General features: G+C 56.5%; 1 protein-coding gene across 1 annotated transcript; it reads right to left on the bottom strand.

Moving 5' to 3' along the window:
* Window positions 1-5,876: 5,876 nt before the first annotated feature.
* LOC106902269 (1-phosphatidylinositol 4,5-bisphosphate phosphodiesterase gamma-1-like) lies at window positions 5,877-25,440 on the bottom strand. The gene is made up of 32 exons (XM_014965628.1): window positions 24,590-25,440; window positions 18,814-18,963; window positions 18,613-18,706; window positions 18,455-18,502; window positions 17,578-17,662; window positions 17,364-17,444; window positions 17,237-17,271; window positions 16,185-16,257; window positions 15,971-16,072; window positions 15,773-15,891; window positions 15,588-15,673; window positions 15,273-15,393; window positions 15,011-15,179; window positions 14,598-14,717; window positions 14,289-14,396; window positions 14,012-14,199; window positions 13,609-13,809; window positions 13,362-13,481; window positions 12,863-13,046; window positions 12,468-12,545; window positions 11,392-11,495; window positions 11,076-11,172; window positions 10,423-10,489; window positions 9,805-9,968; window positions 9,586-9,682; window positions 9,223-9,447; window positions 8,764-8,912; window positions 7,992-8,106; window positions 7,624-7,785; window positions 7,314-7,402; window positions 7,008-7,192; window positions 5,877-6,924 (listed from the first exon to the last, which is right to left on the bottom strand). The coding sequence occupies exons 1-32, from the start codon at window positions 24,807-24,809 to the stop codon at window positions 6,873-6,875; spliced, it is 3,888 nt and encodes a 1,295-aa protein (XP_014821114.1). The 5' UTR covers window positions 24,810-25,440; the 3' UTR covers window positions 5,877-6,872.
* Window positions 25,441-25,495: the final 55 nt, after the last annotated feature.

Raw genomic sequence — 25,495 nt, 5'->3', positions numbered from 1 at the left:
AAGCCATTGCCCCTCGTCCTGTCACTGCAGGCCTTTCTAAACAGGCTCTTCCCAGCCTTCCTGTAGGCTCCCTTCAGGTACTGGAAGGCTGCTATGAGGTCTCCCCGGAGCCTCCTCTTCTTCAGGCTGAACAACCCCAGCTCCCTCAGCCTGTCCTCGGAGCAGAGGTGCTCCATCCCCCTGATCATCCTTGTGGCCCTCCTCTGGACTCTCTCCATCAGGTCCATGTCCTTCTTATGTTGAGGGCTCCAGACCTGCACACAATACTCCAGGTGAGGTCTCACCAGAGCAGAGTAAAGTGGCAGAATCACCTCTCTGGACCTGCTGGCAACGCTTCTTTTGATGCAGCCCAGGATGGGATTGACCTTCTGGGCTGCAGCTGCCCACTGCCTGCTCATGTCCAGCTTCTCCTCCACCAGCACCCCCAAGTCCCTTTCCTCAGGGCTGCTTTCCAATCCCTCACCCCCCAGTTTGTATTGGTGGTGAGGATTGTTCCGGCCCAGGTGCAGAACCTTGCATTTGCTCTTGTTGAACCTCATGAGGTTCACCTGGGCCCAGCTCTCCAGCCTGTCCAGGTCCTTTTGGATGACATCCCGTCCCTCTGGTGTATGGACAACACCACACAGCTTGGTATCGTCCGCAAACTTGCTGATGGTGCCTTTAATCTCCCTGTCTATATCATTGATAAAAATGTTAAACAGCACCGGCCCCAGCACGGACCCTTGAGGAACACCACTTGTGACTGGTCTCCATCTGGACTTTGAGCCATTGAGTACCATCCACAAATGTGAAGGGGGAAAAAGAAGCGACTTAATTTCTTGGCCATTTTACCTGTAATTCCACCCCGAAGAAGAACGGAGACAAAACAGCCGGAGCGTTTTTGTGAACGCTCCCGATGTAACGGATGATCCCAGGAAAATATTGCTGGTTGATCTCCACCATCACTTTTTGGCCTGGCACGGCCCTCAGAGCTGCTTCGAGCCTCGGCCTCTCCAAGAAATAATTCAAGCGTTCATTGTGGCTGCTGAGGGCCAGGAGGAAGACGGCCATCTCCTCGCGCACGGGCTGCAGGATTTCGACGTTTATGGTGACGGTGGAGCTGTCGTCCAACATGATGACCTTCAAGAAGCAAGCAGGGGGCCTGTCGTCGAAGAAGTTGCGCAGGTAACTCCTCTCGCTGCAGAAACACATGTTCCCAGCTTGGAAGTACTTGCTGCCGTAAGGAAAACCTTCCGTCAGGATGTAATAGCAGTTTCCCTCCCCTGTTGAAGGCAGGAGGCTGGTCATCGTCATTCCCCTGGGTCCTGAGAAAGGAGAGAGTCACACCACTGAAGACACGTGCACGGTATCGCAAAACCTCCAAAGAATTCACAGAATCACAGAATGATATGGGGTTGGAAGGGACCTCTGGAGATCATCTAGTCCAAACCCCTGACAAAGCAGGTCCACCCAGAGCAGGTCGCACAGGAACGTGTCCAGGCGGGTTTGGAATGTCTCCAGAGAAGGAGACTCCACCACCTCTCTGGGCAGCCCGTTCCAGGGCTCTGCCACCCTCAAAGGAAATAAGTTCCTCCTCATGTTTAGGTGGAACTTCTTACATTCAAGTTTGTGCCCATTTCCTCTTGTCCTGTCACTGGGCACCACTGAAAAAAGCCTGGCCCCATCCTCCTGACACCCACCCTTTCAGTATTTCTAAGCATTGAGCAGATCCCCCCTAAGTCTTCTCTTCTCCAGACTAAAATAAGCCCAAGTCCCTCAGCCTTTCCTCATCAGAGAGATGTTCCAGGCCCGTCAGCATCTTTGTGGCCTGTACTGTCCCCTCTCCAGCAGTTCCCTGTCCTTCTTGAACTGGGGAGCCCAGAACTGGTCCCAGTGCTCCAGCTGGGGCCTCCCCAGGGCAGAGCAGAGGGGCAGGATGACCTCCCTCCACCTGCTGCTCACACTCTTCCTGATGCCCCGCAGGATGCCACTGGCCTTCTTGGCCACCAGGGCCCATTGCTGGCTCATGGGCATCCTGTTGTCCACCAGGACTCCCAGGTCTTTTTCCTCAGAGCTGTTCTCCAGCAGGTCAGCCCCCAAATTCAGGTTGGAAGAGGTCTCCAGCCCAAACCCGTGCTCAGAGAAGGTTGCTCAAAGCCTCACCCAGTTGAGTTTTGGGGATCTGCAAGGAGAGAGATCCCACAACCACCCTGGTCCCTTGTTCCAATGTTTCATAGAATGGTTTGGGTTGCAAGGGACCTTACAGAGCATCTAGCAGGGACACGGTGTGTGATCACCTTCATGGTGGAAAAGAAAAAATTCCATCTAACCAAGGTTTCTCCATGTTCCTGCTTGTCCCCGTCACCTCTTGTCCCCTCACTATGCATCTGTGGGATGAGTCTGGCTCCATCTTCTCTACCAAACCCTCCCAGTAAGAGGCTGCAGAGAGCAGCATCTCGTCTGTCCTGTTCTCTCCAACCAGAACAGCCTCATTAAATTCCACCTCCTGCTTTCTTTTCATCTTTTACATGCAGGAGTGGGGCAAAGGCTAAATTCTGCCTTTTAAAAAGTCTCTAAAAAGGGAGCTCTAGCCTGCAATCAGAGCTCTTCCACGTCGCCTTAAAGCACATTAATAGTCAAAACATACGCAAAGCACAGCACCTACCACATTACTTATGCTGAGGGACTAAAGATCACCATCTTTCAACACAGATATATTAAAAGGAATTCAAATATCTGGAATAGGAAGTACATTTTTGTGCTTAAATTCTAGTTAAATTCTCAGGCATTTTACCCCTTCGCATCTCACTTTTGACGATACCATGCACAGCCAGGACCCAGCCACTTCGTTACGACGTAAAAATCACAGAGCCAGAGAATCACAGAATGATATGGGGTTGGAAGGGACCTCTGGAGATCATCTAAGCCTCCTGCCAAAGCAGGTCCTCCTAGAGCAGGTTGCACAGGAATGTGTCCAGGCGGGTTGGGAATATCTCCAGAGAAGGAGACTCCACCACCTCCCTGGGCAGCCTCTTCCAGGGCTCTGCCACCCTCACAGGAAAGAAGTTCCTCCTATTTAGGTGGAACTTCTTAGGTTCAAGTTCGTGCCCATTTCCTCTTGTCCTGTCACTGGCCACCACTGAAAAAAGACTGGCCCCATCCTCCTGACACCCACCCTTTCAGTATTTATAGGTGTTAATCAGATCCCCCCTCAGTTTTCTTTTCTCCAGGCTAAAAAGACCCAAGTCCCTCAGCCTTTCCTCTTAAGGGAGATGCTCCTGGACCCTAATTATCTTTGTGGCCTCTACTGTCCCCTCTCCAGCAGTTCCCTGTCCTTCTTGAACTGGGGAGCCCAGAACTGGTCCCAGTGCTCCAGATGGGGCCTCACTAGGGCAGAACAGAGGGACGAATGGGGTGAATATAGAAACTTTGTCCTGCAGGTGGAGAAAACGTGCCCATTTCTAGATTGCAGAGGAAATTTAGAAAGGAAAAAAGTCTCCACTATGGCCACCTGGTAGAGGTTTCTTCAAAGTTTGAAGTGGAGAGAAGAGGAATTGAGCAGACACGATTAAGGGAAGTAGAAGCACATTGTGGCAGGAAGCACAAATGCAGCTGCTCGTAAGAACAACAAAGGGGTGGGTTGGGAGGAAAAACGTAGGCAGAGCTCGAGGAGAAAGGCTTCAGAGAGCTCAGTGTTACGGGGGACTTCACTGGAGATAAACATCAAGAGAGCTCGTTTTTTTTTAAAGTATTAGGAAAAAATAAATCACTGCTTGTGTTGAAGAAAAAAAAAATCCCTTAATGGGGGAGCTTCCCTTCTGTTTGGGCTCATGGTGGCAGCTTCCTACAGGAGCCATCTCCCTTCCAGTCTTATTTTTTAACCTTAGTGGGCAGGAAAATGCCTCAGAGACCTGATCCAAATCCTGCTGCACCCCTTCTGGGCAACGCTCGTTTGCTGGGGCTGAAGGTCTGCTCTCAAAATGGAGTAACCCCCCAAAAAATCCCACGTGTCTCCTCAAGCTCCATCCACTTGGGTCTGGCAAGGTGCCTAATTTCCCGTGTATTTCTCTCTCCTGGCTCACCCCCCTCGGAGACACGGGGGAGACACTCACTGATGACCTTTTTTAAGGTGGAACAAAGGCTGGAAATTCCATTATTTTCAAAGGATAGAATTAAAGAATAACATTTTGTGTCCCAACCCCCCCTATTCAATATTTCATTTTCAGGACCTCAGTTTTATTGGACTTTTTTTTTTTTAAAGACCTCTTTCCACATGGAATACAAGAAAACCCACTGTGCCTTAAATCCTGCCAAAGAGGAAAACCCAAGAATAAACCATTTTCCTCTCCCAAACCCCAAGAATAAACCGTTTTCCTCACCCAAACCCCAGGAATAAACCGTTTTCCTCACCCAAACCCCAGGAATAAACCGTTTTCCTCACCAAAACCCAAGAATAAACTGTTTTCTCCCCAAGGCCCAGGAAAAAAAAAAAAAACAAAAACGTTTTCCTCACCCCAAATCCCAGAACAAACCGTTTTCCTCAAGAAATCCAAGAATAAACCACCCCTTTAACAGCAGAATATACACCATTCCCTCCCAGGTTAATAGAAATAAGAGCACGCTCGGGCCAAGGTGCGATGTGGTGCTTTAAAGGGCGCCAAAACCTGAGGGATTATGTGAGGGGAAGCCTGGAAACGCCAGATAATTCCCATTCAAGCGGAATTAAAGCAGTAAATTGAGGCTGAGGCGGCCGGGGGGCAGCGGGACAAGGCCCGTCTGTGGGGTGAGGGCGGAGGAGGGGAGGCCGCAGGAGAGGCCGAAGGGATGAAGGGGGGGCTCTCACCGTCTCCGGCCCCGCTCTTCCGCCTCTCAGGGGAGCGAAGCCGGTCGCTTCCGGCCCGCCCCGCCGCCGGCTCGCCAGCCAATGGGGAGAGGCAGAGGGCGAAGCGGGTAACCAATGAAGGGGGAGAGGGCGGGACGCGCGGCTGCATCGCCCCGCCCCCTGGTGGAAGGCGCTGAGGCGGGAAGGGCCCCGGGGATGGCGGGTGGACCTGGTGTCCCCATGGCCATGGGTCTGGCCCCATGGCTCCGTAGCCCCTTGGCCCTGTGTCCTGTGTCCTATTGAGTTGTGTCTCCGTGGCCCCAGTGGCCCCATGGCCCTGTGTCCCCATGACCATGTGTCCCGTGTCCCCATGACCATGTGTCCCATGTCACCCTCTACTATGTCCCATGGCCCTGTCTTCCTCTGTCCTATGTCCCCATGACCGTTTGTCCCCACGGCAATGTGTCCCATGGCCCCATCTACTATGTCCTATGTCCCCACGGCCCTTTGTCCCCATGACTATGTGTCCCATGTCCCCCTCTACTATGTCCTATGGCCCTGTCTCCTGTATCCTATGTCCCCATGACCATGTGTCCCCATGACCATGTGTCCCATGTCCCCATAGTCTTGCGTCCCTATAACCCCGTGTCCTGTGTCCCCATGACCCCGTGTCCCATGTTCCCATTGTCCCTGAGTCTCCAGGGCTCTGTCCCCATGGCCCTGTCCCCCCATGACCCTGTGCCCTCCATCCCCACAGCGCTGTGTCCATTGTCCCTGTGTCCTGCTGGCCCTGTGCCTCGTGGCCTGTGTCCCTTGGCCCACGTCCCTCTGGCCCTGTGCCCCGTGTCCCATGTCCTGCATCCCATGTCCCCTTCCCGGGTGGCCCTGCCCACTGTCGCACCACCTGGGTGTCCCCCACCGCTGGCTGGGACACATGTCATGGGGACAAGGGTGACACACTGCATCCAGGACCACTGAGCCACCACCCTGGGGACATCACCCACCTTGGGGACATTGGTGGTGGGGTCAGAGCTCGGTGGGGGACGGGGATGGACACCAGACCACGGCGACGGGGTATAAATATTGGCTAAATAGATTTATTTTCATACAAAGAATACACAGATTCCCCCCCAACTGGGCCACCCCGACCCTGGGGGACACCCCGAGATGTCCCCAAGCCACCACCTCGCTGGGCACCACCTCCGTTGGCTTTACCAGCAGGATCCGTCCCCATGCCCAGGGTTTGGTGCCAACGTTGGCGTCACCTCGGGGCCATCCCTGTGTCCCACCCCCCCTGGGGTCACCTTGGTGCCCGTGTCTGCCCGATGCCTGCTCAGGGCACCCTGTCACCGGCCACCCTGCCCCATGGGACACCCCTAGACCTGGTCCCCTGCTCCCTCGTGCCCATGCCAGGGGCATCTCTGGACATTTTGGGGTCCCCCCCCGTGCCCTAATACTGCAGCTGGTACAGTCCCCCCCCCACCCTGTGCCATATTTACACGCTGGATAAAAGAAGAAAATACAGATATTTATAGCAGGGGGAGCAAAATGCCCCCCTCAACCCCCCACCCCAAAAAGTGTCCCCTGTGTCCCCATCCTGGTGCCTCACTGCCAGCCGGTCCCATCCCCCCTCCCCAGGATGGAGGTGGCCGGTCCTGCCCCATCCTGGGCCAGCTGGGCATCTGTGCCTCAGTTTCCCCATCGGTTATGGGGCTCATCGCAGCCCCCTCCCACCATAGGGTGATGGGACACGGAGGATGTGGGGTGAAGTGGAGCCGTGGTGGCCACCCCGTGGGGACAGGGACGTGGCCACCAACCCCAGGGGACATGGGACGAAGCCAGAGGTGCCTGGGATTTACACCAGAGCATCCTACCTCCTGCCTCGCCCCGATGGAGAAATGTCACAGGCAGAGCTACCCAAAGTCCCCTTTTGTCCCCAGATTTGTCACACCGCTATCACCCAGGCCCAGGCGTGTGTGTGGGGGGGTCCAGATCCAGCCACCCCACCTCCCTTCGCAATGGGAGAGGAGGTGGCTCAGGGAGGGCTGTGGTGGGCTCACACCCATCCAGCTCAGCTGCGTTTGGTGACCATCTGCCGGTCCCTCTTCTTCTTCTCCATCAACCTGGTGGGGAGCAAGGTGGTGGCCTTTAGGGACCCCCCCCTCCTGAAAGGGACCTCCTAAAGCCACGGGGAGGGGACACTCACTTGCGGTTGCGGACTTCGGTGAGCTCCATGAGGCGCTCCTGGGCCGCCCGCAGCTCGTCGAGGCGCTGCTGGTAGCGGGAGTCGCAGCCGTTGGTGCGCTCATAGCTGGAGACCTGGCTGGAGAGTTCACTGGCACGGTCCCGTAGCTGCTGGATGGATGAGTAGAGGTTCTCCTCATCTTCCTCCTGCTCCAACACAAGAATATGAGGCTGGTGGGTTGGACAGGACAACCCAGGGTGCTGTTTCCCCTTGCTCCAGCTGGGGAAACTGAGGCACAGGGTTCCCCAAGCTGCCTGAGCCACCTGCCTTGGCGTTGATGATCTCAATGTGGATGAGGAGAGAGGCGAGCTCCAGGTCCTCAGTGTAGCTGTTCTTCAACGGCACCGACCGGTAGCCTGGACACACCACCACAACACAAGCTCAGCTCCATGGCAGGGTCCAAGCCCCTCACCCTGGCCAGATCTCCGAGGAGATGATGATGATGATAAAGATGATGGTGATGATAATTACCGAAGGGTTGGACCAGATGACCTTTAAAGGTCCCTTCCAACCAAAACCATTCTATGATTCGATGATGATGATGATGATGATGGTGGTGCGGATGGAGGGACCATACCTGTTTTGAGGCCCTTGACGGGGAAGGTGGCTTGTGCCAAGAAGTTGGGGTCGCTGAACATGTCCTCCTCATACACCACGAAGCGGAGGAAGGCAAACTCGGGGTTGTTGATGTCAAAGACAAACTGCTTGAAGAGCCAGACGGGGTTCAAGCCGTTGTCAGCTGGAGGGTGAGGAGAAAGCAAGGAGGGTCAGGGTGTGACTGGATGCATGGACATCACCAACATGGCACTAGTAGGGCAGTAGGAGATGCCAGTCCGCTTCACTCCTCCATGAAACCCAGTCCTGTCACCCACATGTCCAAGAGGACCCCAAAGGGCACAGTTAGGGCTGTCCCACTGTCCCCACATCATCCACGTGAACCCTCACCTACGACGTCCGTCTTGTTCTTGCTGTTGTCATACTCTGAGCCGCACACCTCCACCTCCACAAAGGGGCACACGATACTCCTCCCATTCTTGGGTAGGTGCCGGGCACCGAGGATCTGCAGAAGAAAGAGAAGGAGGAGATTTGGCTACATCAGATGAAGAAGAGCCCCATGGCTTGGCCATTTCAGAATCATAGAATCACAGAACTGTTTGGGTTGAAAGGGACCTTTAAAGACCATCTTCAAGACCATCTAGTCCAACCCCATTGCCACGGGCAGGGACATTTTCAACTAGATCTGGTTGCTCACAGCCCCGTCCAACCTGGCCTGGAATGTTTCCAGGGATGGGGCACCTCCCACCTCTGTGGGCAACCTGGGCCAGTGTCTCACCACCCTCAGTGTAAAAAATTCTGGGTGTTTTGGGCTTGTCAAAAGCTTCATGGCCATAATTAGCTACACTGCACCTTATTTATTACCTTGTACTGGTTTTATCTTGATTTTAGCCTTATCCACCAAATTATTTTAAAAATCTTTTCTGGATTCATGCCATGCTCAAGAGTCAGGTGTCTACAAACCAATCTGTCCCAGCTCTAACACCAAAAAGAGGAGAAAGACCACCAACCAAAGAGATCATGGGGTAATGATCTCCATGGAGCCAACATGGGGCTGAAACATGTATAAACCTTCCCCAGTTGACTCAAAACCAAGGAAGAAGCAAAAGCCCGTCTTGATGGTGACCACCTCAGGGCCCACTTGCTGTCCTTGCCCACTTGCCTGCAGCTGCACCGTGATGGGCTCCACAATCTTCAGACTGTTCTTGTCGAAGGGATCGAATGTCTCATCCCTCATGATGTCAGGCTGCAGGACGTAGCCGCTACGGCCACCGAGCATGAAGAGCGCCTGGTTCAGCTGCATCGGCTTGTCTGTGGCCAGAGGGACAGAGAAGCTTTGAGTCGTGGGGCTTAGGGACCTTGAGCCTTGAGCAGAAGGTCCCGCCTTGGAAAAGCCCCTACAAAGAGCTTCCATCCCTGGTTGGAGAAGGGATGCAGTTGGGTATTGTATGCATCACCCAAGAACTGCATGGAGATGTCCCCATCAGGATGAGGACAAAAGTTGGAGAGATCATCCAAACTACCTCTACCAACAGGATCCTGGGGCAGAGACACCAGGGATGGGAATTTTGGGATGACCTGCAGTGATGAGCCCAGCAACCACCCCAGGAGCAGGATTTACCAGGCGTCTGGAAGTTGAGGGCCACGAGCTGGCTACCGCAGATCCACATGGGCAATGGGTCATAGTTGGAGGAGTCCAGGCGCTGCCCTTTGGGGTAGATGCGGCTGAGCTGGCGCCGGTTGTACTGCAGGAACTTCTTGCCCTTGCTGCGGTTGGCGTATTTCTCCGCCTTGGTCTCCGGGAAGGAGGACATGTCCCGGTAGCACGCCTTGTCTGTCCCAATCTCTGAAAGCATCAAGGTGGCCATCAGTGGAGGACCCAGGGCTCTCCGGTGGCTCAGGGGTTGGTCTGCCATGACCACTTGGTTCTCCCCACCCGTCTCTTCCCATGCTCATCCCATCACCCCCCTTCTCCAGCTCTTACTGTCCTCATCGAACGGCACCGGGCGGCAATACACAACCAGCTCGGAGAGCTCCAGCGCAATCTTCTTCCTCCGCTCCATGATCTTCCCCTCTTGCATCTGCACAAAGGAAAACAGGAGCTGAAAGTCTCCACCCAGCCTCCTCCTTGGGAGATGATGGGGACCATCCACTGAGGGACAGGACCATCCAGCCCCATCCTCTGCACCCCGGTGCCCCTCACCCTGGCGTCGGCGTTCTGCGTGGCCTCTCGGATCTTGGCCACCCACTCGCTGAGTTCCTCCTGCGTGTCCGCGGCCACGTCCAGTGACTGGGCTGCGTGGGACATCTGCTGGGAATGGATGGTGAAGACAAATGGTTTGGAGCTCCTCCCGTCTTTGGAGATAACTATAAGGACATCAGAGGGGGGGGCTTTACTTGAAGACATTCCCAATGGATGGCTCTGTGGAGCAAACGAAACCTCAGCGGTCCCGCTCCAGGGCCCCCACAAGCACCCCCAGGATCCCACCAGCCATTGGGGTCTTCCTCTTGTGAGGGTCCCATTTTCCTAATGAGCAGTTTCAGCTTTTCAGGCTGAAATGCATTTTCCTTTCAACCAGAGGTAAATATCCACTGATTCATCTGGACCTCCAAATTCCTCTGAATCCCCCCAAAATCAACCAAACCCCTCCAAACCCAGCCCCACATTGCTCCCCAGCACGCTGTGCCAAGCATGAGCCCAGTTGGCAATTGCGTGATGAGTTTGGGGAGCCTCAGCTCATGGCATTGAGCTTCAGAGTGGGGAGTGTATTGTCCCAGTGGGCTCCTGCAGCCACAGCAGGGTTGTGGTGGTGACACTCACCGACGTGGCAGGACGGCACATCGATGAAACCTTTCAAGAAGTTCCCCAGGGGACTGTTTTCCGATGACTGTAAGAGAGAAAGGAAAAGGGGGTGGTGGGGGAGGCATGTGGGGCTGAGCTTGGTGCCCGCTCCGTTTGGCAGCCTCCCCTGAGCCCCCCAAATTCTTTAAGTCTGAGCAAAAGAGGGAAGAAACACTCTCTTGGCAAGCTCTGGTCCATGGTTGAGCATCTCAGAGCCTTCAGGTAAGGGTCTGGGTTGGTGTGGGGCCAGGAGTAACCTCCAGCTTCCAGAAAAGGGTCCAGGCTGGAGTGGGACTGGGAGCATCCTCCAGCTTCCAGATGAGGGTCCAAGCTGGAGCAGGACCATGAGCATCCCCCAGCCTCTGGAGGAGGGTCTGGAACGACATGGGACCAGGAGCATCCCTTGGCTTCCAGAAAAGTGTCCAAGCTGGGGCGGGGCTGGGAGCATCCCTCAGCCTCCGGATAAGGGTCCAAGCTGGACCAGGACCATGAGCATCCCTCAACCTCTGGATAATGGGGCTGGAGTGGAGCTAGGAGCATCCCCCACCCTCCATATAAAGGTCCAAGCTGGTGCAAGACCGGGAGCATCTCAGGCAGCTGTGGTCCCTGGTGGATGGGGACAGGACACTCACGGCCTCATCCTGCTCCTGCGCTTGGGTGCTGACGATCTCCTCCACGTAGTTGGCCGGGAACCACAGTTGCTTCTTGCCCCCGTAGTCCCCCCGCCACCTGCAAGGGGGTGAGAGGATCAAGGCAAGCGGACTGATTTTGGGGGGGGGGGAACGGGGTGTTCATGCTGCATGCAATGTCGGGGAGCAGTCGGAGAAGGGGTAAGGGGGACAGAAAAGGAGGCAGTTAAAACCCATCGCAGGATGGGACACCTGGGGTGTCCCCGTCACCCCCCCACCCATGGCAATGCCCACCCAGGGACCACCCCAGCGCCCTCACCAGCCGCCGTCCTGCTTGTCGACGTTGTGGATGATGGCCTGCTTGCAGAATGACAGCTCGTCCTCCCGCTGCGCTTTGTAGTCGTAGAGAGCCTTCACCGTGCACTGGGGAGAGGGACACGTGTCACCACCCAGCGCCAGGGACACTGGTGGACAGTGCTGCCCACTCAGCCCAGCTCCTTGAGCCCCCACGGTGGAGTGTGGGAGCTCCTGAGGGTCTGACACCCCAAATGATATCCCCAAATTGCCTACACCAGCAGTGAGACATGTCAGAGGGGACAGGAGGGCTGGGGGTGCCTGCGGTCCTGTGGGACCACCACATTCAGAGCAAAGTGGGTTCCTCTTCTGGGTCCCCCAATGGTTTCTTCTGGTGGACTGAAGGGGTTAATCCCCTGATATTATCACAAAATCCCTTTGGTTTAAGCTTTCTGGTGGCTGGTCTTAGCCTGAGAGTTGCTCTGCTGCAAAGGGACCTTTAAGACACAGCAGTGATGGACCATGGGATTGTAGAATCACAGGGAAGGAACCTTGGGGCTCCAGTCCAGCCTTCTCCAGAGTCAGCTCTGAGGTCAGGCTGGTCCCAAAAAACCTCCAAGGTTGGAGACTGGGTCAGCTCCAATACCAGCCTGGTCCTGAAAACCTTTGAGGATGGAGACTGGGCCAGCTCCGAGATCAGCCAATTCTCCAAAACCTCTGAGGATGGAGATGCCACCACCTGGGAACTGACCCTTTCAGGGTTCCCCACTGCAAAGGGACCCATGGAGATTTCCTCACTGTTGGAGCAAATTTGTGCCAGGTCCTTGCTTTGGGCTGGACCCCCTCCAGACCTCAACTATCATGCTATTACATTGCTGTCAACCCAACTCAGACTGTCCCCAAGTGATGGGGAGGTGGGAAAGGTCCCACCAGCTCCAGAATCACTCGAAGGTCAGAAAAATGCAGCAAAATGTTGCCACTTCTCAGGTCGATGGTGGGAGATGTGGTAAGTCTGGGAGGACACCCCCCAGGAGCCCCAGCACTAGAATCACCATGTTCCATCACCCTTCACCTCCCATGGACACCAGCGTGGATCCTTACCCTGGCCATTGGCATCTTGTTGGCCTCTACGTAGAAGTGGGGAGTCCGCACCTCGTACAGGGCTCCATAGTCCAGCTCCTGCAAGGAGAAATACATGAGTGGGTCACCCAGATGCAGGCAGGGGGTACAAGGGGATGTGGTGGGATCTGGGCCACCACGTGTGATCATGATGATGTTGAGAGGGATCTAATATCCCTTTCCAACTCATTAGAAGGAAATTAAAGTGGAACTATAACTGTGGGGAAAGGCTGTGGAATGAGCTTGGAAGGTTCTGGTTGGGCTTCACCCAAGAGGTTGGAGGACACCTTCCCACCATGGTGGAGCTGTGGATGGGAGTGGGTTGTCCATGGCACAGAGCCCCCATCCCCACCATTCCCACCACCAGGAGCACTCACGGTGGTGCCCATCTTCTCCAGGGTTTCCTCATTGATGGGGTAGCGCAGCTTCATCTTGCGGTAGAGCGGGTGCTTCTCATAGTAGCTGACGAGGTCCACGAGGCTCTCGAACTCGGCAGAGCTGCCCAGCATGAAGAGTCGACCTTCCTGCTGGATGCGGCAGTGCTTGATCTTCCCCTCCGCCCTGGGACCAAGAGAGCCCGGGTGGGATACGTGAGGGGTGGCTGGATCCTGGCTCCATGATGGGGATGGGCAGGAGGTGATGCCACCAGGGTGATGACCCTTAACACGTGGCTTTCCCATCACTGGAGCTAGGGCTTCCCCCCTGTGACAGCATCATGGGTCCTACCATGTCACTCTGATGACCCAGAGCAAGCCCTTGCCACCCAGCATGGAGTCACAACAGACATGAGCCAGGCATGTTCTCAGCTTGGCTGGCAACCATGGGCAACGTGGCCAAGCCCAACCAGCCTCAGGGTGCTGGGGTGGCCACACTCACCGGAAGGAGATGGCATAGGAGTTGGGTTCACTGCGCTTGCGCACCAGGAAGGCTCCATCCCGTGGGACCCGCATCAGCATGTGCTCGGCCTGCAGGCGTGTCAAGCTGGCGTGATACCACCTGGCCGGGAAGAGAATGGAGGTGGTGGGATAGCACCTTCAGCCTCGTGCCCCAAGAGGCACCCAAGACCTGCCACCAGGGATGGAAGAGGCTGGTGGACCTCCAAGGGGATGGGGACCATCCTCACTCTTTGCTCTCATGGGCGTTGGGTTGGGGGACAGGGTCGGTGAGGCGCATCTCAAACTCGTTGCAGCGGAGTGGCACCTCACGGTAGTGGCAGATGAGGCTGTAGAGGCTGTCGAAGACCAGGTTGTCCGTCAGGTAGAACTTGGTGGCTCCGGCCTCCTGCCGCGAGTGGATCCGGCAGTGCTGCACGCGGCTGGACCTCCTGCCATGGTGGTGGGGAGAAGGCAGGAGTGAGTTTGGGTCCACAGCCCCACCATCCCACATTCAGAGGTCCACGTGCCATGCAAAAAGGTGGTGTTTCCCCCGCAAAATACCATTCCAACCACCAAACCAGGGATTAGCTGGTGGGACACCCAGACTGTGTTGGGGAGGGTGGGATCCTGCTTCCTTCCCAGGGTTCCTACCAGAAGGAGAGGGTGTAGTCACCCACGAAGGTCTCGCTCTCGCGCACCAGGAAGGTGCCGTCCTTGCCCCCCGTCTCGGTGCAATACTCGTGCAGCAGCTTCTCAGCGATCTGCCGTCCATCGCGGCCACCTCCCAGCTTCCCGTGGAACCACTTCTCCGTGAAGTGCAGCTCGTTGTTGTTGAACTCCTGCAAGTTCACCCCAAGATGGGAGAGATGCCCTGGGGTTAGCATTCCCCCCACCACCATCCTACGGGCACATACTGCTCCACACGCACCTCCTTCTGCTCCACCTCCTCCTCGTCCTCATTGAACTGGTAGCGGGAGGTCTCCTCCGAGTAGTAGATCTTGTTGCTCGTCAGAACAAAATAATGAGGGCTCCAGGTCTGGGATGAAAGAAGAGCGTCACCAAAGTAGGAAAGATCATGGTGTAGAGGGATGGGGTTTTGAGACCTCGGTTTTTGTCCCATCCCCCCATGGCATTGCAATGGTCTAGGAGAGCCCATGCCCAACCCAAACCCTGATGCTCATCCCCATCCGACAGACCCTTCTTGGACTCTGCCTGCCATCAGCAGGGAGATCCTTACGTGGTCGATGGGATCTTCGAGGTAGAGGATGCCGTTCTTGATGGAGTTGCTGATGTCGTTCTCTGAGTAACTGGCAGTGGAGACCTCCTCGTACAGGTTCCCTTCGACCAGTTTCTTGTGCTGGGGACAGCACAGGCAGGGGAGTTCAGCAGTGGCTATGGTGTCCCCATCATGCTGAGCTCCCAGCCCTCAGGCCACTCTTGGGCTCCTACAGATCTCCCTCCACCATCCCCTGTTCCCCTTGACAGTTCCTTGCAGTAGAACATCTCTCAGATGTCCTACTGCGTGTACACAGAGAGATACTGATCTTGACGCCCAAGATTTGGGATCATGACCATCCCTCCCAGCCCATCATGGTCTCCTTGGAGTCCCCTCCCACAAAGAGGGGCTTTGGGGTGGTGTCCACTCCACACCTTGATTAGGATCTTCTTCTTGAGCTGGGTGGGTGAGGGCAGCTCGTCAGCATTGATGTCCACTGGCTTGGTGAGTAGCATGTCCCCAAAGACCTTCTTGAAGTGGGAGGCCATGTTCCTCTGCTGGACGATGCTGCAGTGATCTTCAATGGAGAGGATGATGGGGAACCTGGAGGAAGCAGGTGGGAATGATGGCTTGAGATGAAGGCGAAGGAGCAGTTGCCTGCCTGACCCAGAATTGGGGTGTCATTGGGGGGCTTACTCGGAGGTGACGAATGCATGCTCCTTGATGGTGTGCAGCACATCCAGGAACTTGATCTTGGAGGTGAGTGTGTGGCCATGGTAGATGATAGGGAGATCATCTGGGCCATCCCAGCAGTCCACTAAGAGGGGAGACACCTTGGTTAACACATGCTGGTCACCAACTGCATACTTTTTTCAAGCCCCTGAAGGACATGCAAGATCCCCCTACCCTGGTGGCATGGGATGGGTACATGGGATGGTCATCTGATGTGACACAGGATGCTGGGGGAGGGGTGGTCAACATCTCTGCATGGTGCTGGAAGGGGGGACTTACGCTCGATGCAGCGGCAGCCCATGCGCAGGCAGCGGGCGTACGCCTCCAGGGAGGACTCACTGGAGAACTGGTCCCCTGTTAGGTACCTGCGGAGAATGAGAAGGACCATCAGTGACCAAGGCTCCTCCATTTGGGGTGATGGGATGCTCGTGGAGGTCCCTGAGGAGAGCCCACCCTGTTCTTACGTGTTGTGGGAGGAGGAGATCCAGTACTGGGACAGAGGGTGGTTCATCTCCTCGGGCACCACGCGCTCATACTTGGCATCCATCACCATGTTCTCCTTGGAGAAGAGGTACGTGAGGAACTAGGGGGGAAGTAAAGAGGTCAGAGCCTGCCAGGACTGGGAAGACACCCCTGGGGGGGTGCCATGTGGGGCCACCCACCTCATCCAGCTGGAAGGAGGGGTCTGAGGCCTCGCTGGAGCCTTCCTTGAGGTAGGTGCACATGTAGTCCCGCACCATGCCCACGTCGCTGGCCCAGGGTTCCTGGGGTGCAAACACGGCTGCCGTTACGGGGAGAATCGGGCTGGGGCACCCCATGGGAGTCCGCAAGGTTGGAGCTGAGAGACATGCCATGGGGTTCTCTAAGGGCACCCACCTTCTGGTCATGCAGCAGGAACTTCTGGAAGTCATAGAGGGAGACTTGGCACAGCTCGGGGCGGTCCACATTCCTGGGGCACAAAGGGGCCATCAGCAAGGACCACGAGAAAGAGTTCAGGTAGATCCCATGGAGGAGTTGAGGCCACCAACGTCCACCTGCAGTTTGGCCCCTTGATGCCCCCCACTGTGGCAGCTGGCAAGGGACTCAGGGAAAGCATGAGCCATGAGGGTGCAAGGGGCACCTCAAGCTGTTAGGTGCTGCTGGAGCAAACACTCCCAGTGTTTGGACATCCCTGCTTTTGTCCCCATTCCCATCCCTGCTTCCATTCTTGGTCACATCCTTGCTCTCAGCCCCATTCCCATCTCTACTGCCATCCCTACTCATCCCTGCTCCAATCCCTGTTCCCATCCTTGCTCCCATCCCTCTCCACACCCCCCTTCACATCCCTGCTCCCATCTTCACTCCCATTCCCACTGCCACCCTACTCATCCCTGCTTCCATTCCTGCTCTCATCCTCACTCCCATCTCCTCTCCCATCCCTGTTCATCCCCTCTCCCATCCCTGCTCCGATTCTTGCTCCCATTCCCACTCCCATTTCCACTGTCATCCCTACTCCCATCCTTGCTTCCATCCCTCCTCCTACACTTGATCCCATCCCTACTCCCATCCCAGTTCCCATCCCTGCTCCCATCCTTGCTCCCATCCCTCTTCATGCCCCTCTTCACATCCCTGCTCCCATCCCCACTTCCATGCCTTCTCCCATGCCCTCTCACATTCTGACTCCCATCCCTGCTCCCATCCTTGCTCCTATTCCCATTCCCATCCCTGCTCCTCAGACCACCCTTGCCGTCCCCACCATCCCTGTCACCCCAACCCTGCCCCAGCCTCAGCTGAACCAAAGCTGGGAGATGTTCTGGGGCCACGTGCACCACCCAGACCCTCTGGTCTCCCCAAATTCTGCCCCACAGTCCGGCTGCATTTCCCACCCAATGGATCCCACCCTTGGAGGGTTGGCCGGGATGGGAATCGGGAGGCTCCCGGGCACTCACCGCAAGGGGAAGGAGAGCTCCAGTTGCTCGATGACCTGCAAGACAAAAGGAGGGGACCAGGCTTAGCTGGGAGGGGACACACTGCACCGGGCAGGGGATGCTCAGGAGGACAAGCCACGGCTCTTACCGACTTCTGTGCATCAAACATCAGGTTTTTGTAGAACTGGATGAAGTGGGAGAAAGTCATCTCATTCCTGGCTTCCACCTCCTACCAGAGAGGGTGATGCATGAGAGTGGGGACACCCAACCCAAGCAAGCAACACCAGGGCTGTCTCCAGCCTGGCTGTGGGGGTCTCAAAGACCCTCTCTCTGCATATCTGAGGTACCTGGGGGGTTCTTACCACGAGTTTGTCCCGCAGGAATCTCATGTTGGGGACGCGGTAGTTCACCTGGGGGAGCATGGCCTTCAGGTCCTTTACTGTGATGCTGTGGGAGGGCAAGATGGCGTCAGGGCACCAGCCAGACCCCACAGAGGATGGATAACCACCAGATGGGTCCCAGATCTTGACATCAAGGGTCCCACCCCAAATTCTGGTGCCAGCATGGTCTCTGGTGTGGAGCTCCCACCCTACTGGACTGTGGACCCCCGCAGTGGCACAGGACCCCTAATTACACGGGGTCTGCAGCAAATGTGAGCAAAGGGAGCATGTCCAGGAACCAACTGCATGCTCTTATCATCTCATCTGGAGATGTTGTCCATCTCCTTCCCTATAATCATGGCTGCCCAGAGAAGCTGTGGCTGATCCATCCCTGGAGGTGTCAAGGCCAGGTTGGACGGGGCTTTGAGCAACCTAGTCTAGTGGGAGATGTCCCTGCCCATGGCAGGGGGGTTGGAACTCAATGATCTTTAAGGTCGCTTCCAACCCAAACTATTCGAAGATTCTACAATTTAAGTCCAAATTCACTTGATTTGGGGTTTTTCTTGTCTTGGAGAGATGATTATGGGCTACATTAACGGTCCAGCCCCTATTGGCAGTGGTGGAAATTCAGCAGTAGACATGGTCCTCATGGTCCCTATAGCTGTGAGGAGGGAACCCTCACTTGAGTCCAATTTTCAGTGCCTTTTGAGTGCCCCAAATAACCTGGTACTACCTAGCCCCCCAGATTCTGCTTCCAGCCTGGCTCAATCTCCAGATTTGGGGTGCAAGTGGGGGGTTATGGTCCTGTCCAGCTGAACCCACCATCCACTTCCCATCACAGGGCCATGCCAGTGCTCACCTGCCTTCCCGTGACCGGTCCATCCCATCAAACTGTTTCCGCAGCCACCTGGTAAGGATGGACAGATGGTGCTGAGGCCCAAGGAGGACCAAATTCAGGAGGGTTTTGTCCCCCAGACCTCCAGATGGGGATTGGGAAACAGGACCTCTGTTCCTCACCTCTCGATCTGCAGCGGGGTCTGGGCTTTCTGGGTGTCCACCACCAGCCAGTTGAGGCCTGTTATCCATAGGTTGATGTCCTCCTCGCAGAAAGCTGGAGGACGAAGAGGAGGGTGGTGAGGTTGGGATGGGGGAGATGGGGTGCTGGGGAGGGGTGAGAGCCCAAGGGTGGCCAGAGGATCAGGGAGGGAGCCCACACACCGGCCACGCTGAGTGTCCTCAGCCTGAAATCCATCCCGTAGAGGATGATGAAGCACATGGTGAAGTCAAGCTTGCGAGCATCCTCAGGGTAGCGCTCGAAGTCCCGTGAGTTCTTCCCCAGGCGGATCTCCTTGATCTCCCGAATGTCGACTGTAGGGAGAGAAGGACATGGAATTGTCCCCAGCCACCCTGCTACCACGGACCCACGTGTGGGACTTGGGGAGGCTGCAAGAGGTGGGACTGCCAGGAGACCACATGCCCTCTGGGTGGCTTTTCCCCACAATGTGGTGTCCCCATGGCACTGTTCATGGATACGTGGTGGACTTGTGGGTTCTGTGGCCATGTGTCCTCTAGGAAGACATGTCCCCACTGCCTTCCAGAGACGTATCTGCTACTGTGATGGAAGCATGGGTATTGCATGTCCCCCAGGGAACCGTGTCCCCAGAATGGGGCATTCCTGTGGCACTGCCCATTGGTGCATGATGGCATCATAGGTACCATGGCCATGTGTCCTCCAGGGATCTGTGTTCCCAGGACAGGGTGTCCCTGTAGCACTGCTGCAGATGTGTCACAGCACCATGGGTGCTGGATCCATGTGTCCTCCAGGGAGCTGTGTCCCCAGGACAGGGTGTTCATGCAGCACTGCCCTCAGTTGTGTGATGTCACCCAACTCCCATGTGTCCTCCAGGGTCTCATGTACCCAGGATGTGGCGTCCCCCCAGTGCTGCCCACTCTTTTCCCTGCTTTGTGGGTGCCACGTGTCCTCCAGGCTCAGCCTGCCCCTTCCCAACCAGCACATCTCCAGCCGCCTCTCCCCTGCCTCCTCCTCCTCCTCCCCAAGACAGACCCTGCTCCCGGGGCAGGCTGAGCTCATCTTTTAATTGAAGATGTCTACCCAAAGGTGGCAATTTGGAGCCCTGGCAGCCCGGACCACAGGGCGTTTCTTTCCTGCTCTCTCATCTCGCTATATAAAGCTCTGCCGGCGGCGGGAGGGCTGGGTTTCCGGACCGCGCTCTTCCTCACCGCTACGCTGCTGGGCGAGATTTCCAACCCTTGATTTTGGCCAAGCGGACACGTTCCCACCGGGAGCAGAAATATAATATGATGATATTAGTAATAACACTCAAAGTTGGTCTTGATACCATGAGCATCATCCCTGGGCAGCGTTGCCCTCTGGAGCTGAGCTGCCAGCTCCGGAAAGGGCTTTGTGAGGCCGAGGACGGCCCGGACCATCGCGCCGGGGTATTGTCCTGCTGAGGAAATGGGTCATTTCCCGGAGAATTTCCAGCCCGGCTGTGTTTCCGATGTGGCGGTGGGGAAGGGTGCAGACGTGCCGGGGCCTCAACAGAAACCCTCAGCTTCAACCAAAGGGGATAAATAAAAGCCGAGCGTGGTGGTGGTTGGGGGGGGGGGAGGAATAAGAGATGTGGGAGAAATCGGGCTGTTTAAGCAAGGAAAGAGGTGCAGAATAGTTTTTCTTGGCGGAAAAGCTGCAGAAAACACTGGAGGCTTTATGCAGCCTTCCCTCCCTGGGTGACCGCAAGCCAAATTTCACGGATCAGGGTGAGATTTTAGCACACATGATACACAGGAGGTCTGTGCCCCTGCGTGTGCTTTGTTTTTGGGACTAGAGCTCAAGAAAGGAAACCCCGTTGCTGTCTCCGTGAAGCCCCATGGCTCAGAGCAAACCCACTTTGGTACAAACAAGCAGATATCTGGGGGGGAAAAACGGGTTTATAGGTCAAAAACCAGCTGCTCATCCCCAAACCTGCCCATCTGCAGGATGCTGGAGAGGGGCAAGAAGCCAGTGGCTACTGGGGCTCTGCCAACAAGTCGCAATGCAGCCATTCCCCCAACCCAACAGTGCCAGGATCCGGCCTCAGACCCAGCCTCCGGGTGCTGCCAATAATCATAAACTCATCAAATGGTTTGGGTTAGAAGGTACCTTTAAAGGCCACCTAGTTCCAGCCCCCCTGCCCTGGGCAAGGACACCTTCCACCCAAAGTCCCATCCAACCTGGCCTTGAATCCCTCCAGGGATGGGGCAGCCACAGCTTCTCTGGGCAACCTGGGCCAACGTCGGGTCTCACCACCCTCAAAGTGAAATATTTCTTCCTGAGATCTCATCTGAATTTCCCCTCTTTCAGTGTCAAACCCTTCCCCCTCCTCCTATGGCTCCCCTCCCTCATCAAGAGTCCCTCCCCATCTCTCCTGGAGCCGCTTGAGGGACTGGAAGGGGCTTGAAGGTCTCCCCGGAGCCTTCTCTTCTCCAGGCTGAACCCCCCAACTCTCTCAGCCTGTCCTCCCAGCAGAGGGTCTCCAGCCCTCAGCATCTCTGTGGCCTCCTCTGGCCCCTCTCCAACAGCTCCATGTCCTCCTGATGTTGGTGGCCCCAGAGCTGGACACAGCACTTGGGAGGGTCTCCCCAGAGAGGAGTAGAGGGGCAGAATCCCCCTTCCTCACCCTGCTGGCCACGTTGCTGGGGGTGCAGCCCAGGATGTGGGGGGGCTTTCTGGGTTGCCAGCACCCATCTCCAGCTCACGGCCAATTTTTCACCCCCCAGCACCCCCAGGTTCCTTCTCCACAGGGCAAATAGCCCAGCCTCCTGACAAGCTGGGGGAAGAGGGAGCGGCGCGGGGCTACACAATGCAACGCGGATGGTGGCTTCCTGGAAACCACATCTGCAGCGGATTTGCAGCGATCATGTCAGAACTATGTCTCCAAACTCCTCCCCGCATTGTCTCAGGGGTCCCGGGCGATTAAAAACACTCTGGAAAGTCGGTTCCAGCTGCGAAAATCCCTTTTCTCTTCTAATGCAAAACGAGCAGCGTGGTGCAAAGGAGATTTGAAATGGTGGGAAGATGATGTAGGACCAGGTTCTGCCCGATGCCTTTCAGGGATGCTGAGAGTTTTCTAAATGCATTAGGAGAAAATCAAAGCAAAGTGGCTGGAGGGAAGGGTTGTGCTGGGAAATCCCACTGGCCTGTGCAGAGCTATGGTGGCACGAGCCCATATTCCCTTGTGTTCACCTTGGTCACCCCTTCTTGAAGGACACGTGGCAGCTCAGACCCTCCTGTACAGGGGGAAACCGGGTGACTGCATCCCCCAGGGCTCCCCGTGGTGTTGCGAAGCTGATTTAAAACCTGAAATAAAAGATTTCCTCCTGGTCCAGCGGCATTAAACCCCCTCTGGATTTTCTCCTCCCCAAATGATCCTATTTCTAATTATTGGGCTTTAGCGAGGCTGAAGGTGTGATCCCAATTACCCGTCGTGGTGGCGAACCAGGCTGCAAGCCACCCCATGAAATTCTCTCAGGTTTGCCAAGCTCTTATTTCTCCTCTTATTTCTTTTAATTTCTTGCAAAGATCCCTTTCGGGCTGTTTTCCGCTAGATTTCATCCTTGCGCTGGGGACCGGGGTCTGTCGAGGGCAATGAGCTGGAAACTCCTCTGGGATGAGGTTAATTTTGGAGGCAATGCTCCAGGCGACCCCATCAGTATGGACACGCGTCCATCGGCTGCTTAACAAAGCGTGTAATTAGCGGGGTGTCTTGGGGAGAGCCAGGATCCGTGGCCTGGCCCTGCCAGGCCGTAACAGAGACATCAACGCTGTGGGTTGTCCCCACTAATCCCCCTTCAAACAGGAGGTTGAAGGTTGAAGGGGGGATTTAAAATGGCCCGGGCAGGCGTGAGGTCGGGCACTGGGGTGGGAGCGAGACCCCAGCGATGAATAGGAGATCCTGGTGCTTCCATAAAATCACAGCGAGTGGCAGGACGTGTGAATATGGAGCAGGGCTGGACCAGGGGGTGAAGATGGTCCAGCCCAGCCCCGAGACTGGGATTGCTCCCACCCAGGGCTGGGGGAAGCGGGTGGTGGGGTTGGATGGCTGGATTGTACCATTTCCAGAGGGATTTTCATTTTTTCCCCCACTTCTGGATGACCTTGGAGGTTGCCCACTCATTCCCACAGGGGGTTTTGGGCATGATCCACGGGAGAAAGATCCCAAGAAACCAGTGGGGAAACTGAGGCAGGGCATGAGGAGCAAACAAGACCCTGACCTGGTGGTGCATGGTGCTCCCAAAAAAACCCAAGGCACCAGAAAACCATTATTTCCGTGAGCGGAGAATGAGCTCTTCCCTATGAAGACCAAAATCACCTCTCCAAAAATGGGTGGCCTTCCTCCCCTCACCCCTTCTTCCTCCTCCTCCTCCTCCTTCCACAGATCTGCTCCTGTGCCCAGCAGGTCTGGGCAAGCACGTATCCTGCTCGTGCCAACGCTCAGCTCTGGTTGCCACCTCCTGAAGCCTCTCCATGGCTGGTAGCCCATCAGAGGGTCGGCCCCTCTGAGCAGGAGCTGAACCCTTTGGGGATTTTGCTCCATCTTGGGCAAAATTAGCAATGGGTGGTGATTTTGGGGTGAGTAATTGGGTGATTTTTAAGGACACCTCCAATGGAAAAGGTACCTGCCACCTCTCAAACCTCCAGGGGGGGCTTTGCCATCATCCAGGTGAGATGATACCCCCAAACTGGGTTCCTCCCCGTATGCGGCTGTGGGATGAGGTGATGGTATGGCTTTGTGTCACCTCAACCCTGTGTTTTCATCCATTGCCTCTTTTTACCTCAGCTTAAGAGGAGATGCAAGTCTCGAGCAATCAGTTAATGAGCACCAAGGCATGGGGCCTCACCAATGGACCCACCAAGAGCCTACGAGCCACCAGCGAAGCCACAAAGAAGAGTGATTTTTAAGGGTGCTCCAGTGGGAGCATCTCCTGTGCCAGACCCCAGTGCCACCAGTCTCCACCAGTTCAGGCACCGTCCAAACTTTGTACTGATGTCACTAAGGCCCGTGAGGCAGAGCTCAGATGGCCTAGTCCTCTCTGGCCTGCATGGGGCCACCACTGTGCTCTGGGTGAACCACAACGGAGGAAGCAAGGGTTGCTCAGCCCAGGAACTCCTGCATTTATATCTCTGGGCACCCCACCATGGCCAGGTACCTCACCATGGCTGGGCACCCCACCATGGTAGATCATCCCACCATGGCTGGACATTCCACCATGGCAGGGCTCCACACTATGTCCAGGCACCCCACCATGGCCAGGCATCTCACCAAGGCTAGGAGTTCCACCATGGCAGGCACCCCACCACATCTGGGCACCCCATAACAGCCAGCCACCCCTCTGTGGCCGGGCCTGCCACTGCCAGTCACCCATCATGGCTGGGTATGCCATGGCCATGCACCCCACTGCAGCTGGACATCCCACAATGGCTGTGCACCCCACAGCCAAGGACCCCACCACAGTAGGACATGCAACCACGGCCAGGCACCCCACAACGCGTTATTCCACCACGGTAGGGCATCCCACCACAGCCAGGCACCCCAGTATGTGCAGGCACCCCACCACAGCAGGACATGCCACCATGGAAATGGACTCCATGGCCAGGCATCCCACTACAGCTGACATCCCACCACAGTCACCACAACACAGCTGGGAACCCCACAGCCAGACAACCCACCATGGTAGGACGTGCCACCATGGCCAGGCACCTCACAACCAGTCACCCCACCACGGTAGGACACTCCACCATGGCCAGGCACCCCACAACCAGTCACCCCACCATGGTAGGACACTCCACCATGGCCAGGCACCCCACAACCAGTCACCCCACCACGGGAGGACATACCACCACGGCCAACCACCCCACACCAGGCATCCCACCATGGCTGGGCACCCCACTGGCACATCCCCAGCCCAGAGTACCACTGCCACCGATACTCACTGTCCCCTTCCACCTTCTCGGGCGTCCGGCTCCAGATGATCTGCCGGGTCTCCAACTTCACCTGGAAGGTCCTTCGCTCCGGCCTCTGCGACTTCTTCTGATAGAACAAAGTGAGGACGGTGCCCATCTCCAGGCAGCGGAGGATCCTGCCCATGTCCCCTGCCTCCATCCTGCTGTCCTCCAGAAAGCCATTGACGCTGTTGAGCCTGGCCACGGACATCTTCACTGCGTGGCCATAGCCCGGCGGAGCCGCAGAGCCGAGGTTGTCTCATGCAGGAGAGGACGAACCGAAGAGCCGAAACCTCCCGAGGGATTTTCTCTGCTCGCCCCGGGCGTGGGTTTCCTCTACGGCCGACGTCCCCTCGGCCACACCACGGCCACGGCACGGAGCCGGGTTTGGCGACAGCGGGGAAGGAAAAGGGTGGGCTGGAGGTATCGTGACCTTCTCGCCGAGGCTGAATCCGGCCCCGGCGTTGGCATCCAGCGGCGGTGGGAGAAGACGGGCAGCGCCGGCAGCGTTGGCCTTGCGGTTGAGAGCCGGGGGGGAGAAAAACCATCCGGCCACCGCAGGATGGCGGGGGCACTTTTGCGGGCGAAGAGAGTGGCGGGGGGAGAAAACCCAGCCAAAAATAAAAAAAAAAGCAAAGTCACCCCAAAACTGACGGTGCCTGCGTTGAGGAGGTGGATTTTCCACCCCCCTCCAGGCCTCCGAGCCAAGCGGGGCCGGGATTGGGAGAGGGGTGCGGTGAGGGGGTGCCGAGGGGTGCTCGGCCAGCCCGGGGGAGCAGCAGGGTCCCAGTGGGGTGGGATGAGGGATGCGGGGTTGGGGTGGTGGTGGGTGGGGAGGAGGAGAAGGAGAAGGAGGAGGAGGAGGAGGAGGAGGAGGAGGAGGAGGAGGAGGCAGGG

This window comes from Calidris pugnax, unplaced genomic scaffold (genome assembly GCF_001431845.1).
Source record: "Calidris pugnax isolate Ruff unplaced genomic scaffold, ASM143184v1 scaffold41, whole genome shotgun sequence".
NCBI classification, from domain to species: Eukaryota; Metazoa; Chordata; class Aves; order Charadriiformes; family Scolopacidae; genus Calidris; species Calidris pugnax.
Note: the sequence above shows the minus strand (reverse complement) of the source record. Positions and strands in the feature narration are given on the sequence as shown.

Bases quoted from the DNA above. Each gene is read 5' to 3' on its own strand.
- LOC106902269 (XM_014965628.1), bottom strand. From the start codon at position 24,809: ATGTCCGTGGCCAGGCTCAACAGCGTCAATGGCTTTCTGGAGGACAGC. The intron at 13,047-13,361 runs GTGAGTGTGGCC...TCTTGGTCCCAG, and splicing joins TCCTATGCCATCTCCTTCCG to GGCGGAGGGGAAGATCAAGC. The intron at 12,546-12,862 runs GTGAGTGCTCCT...TTCTCCTTGCAG, and splicing joins TGGAGAAGATGGGCACCACC to GAGCTGGACTATGGAGCCCT.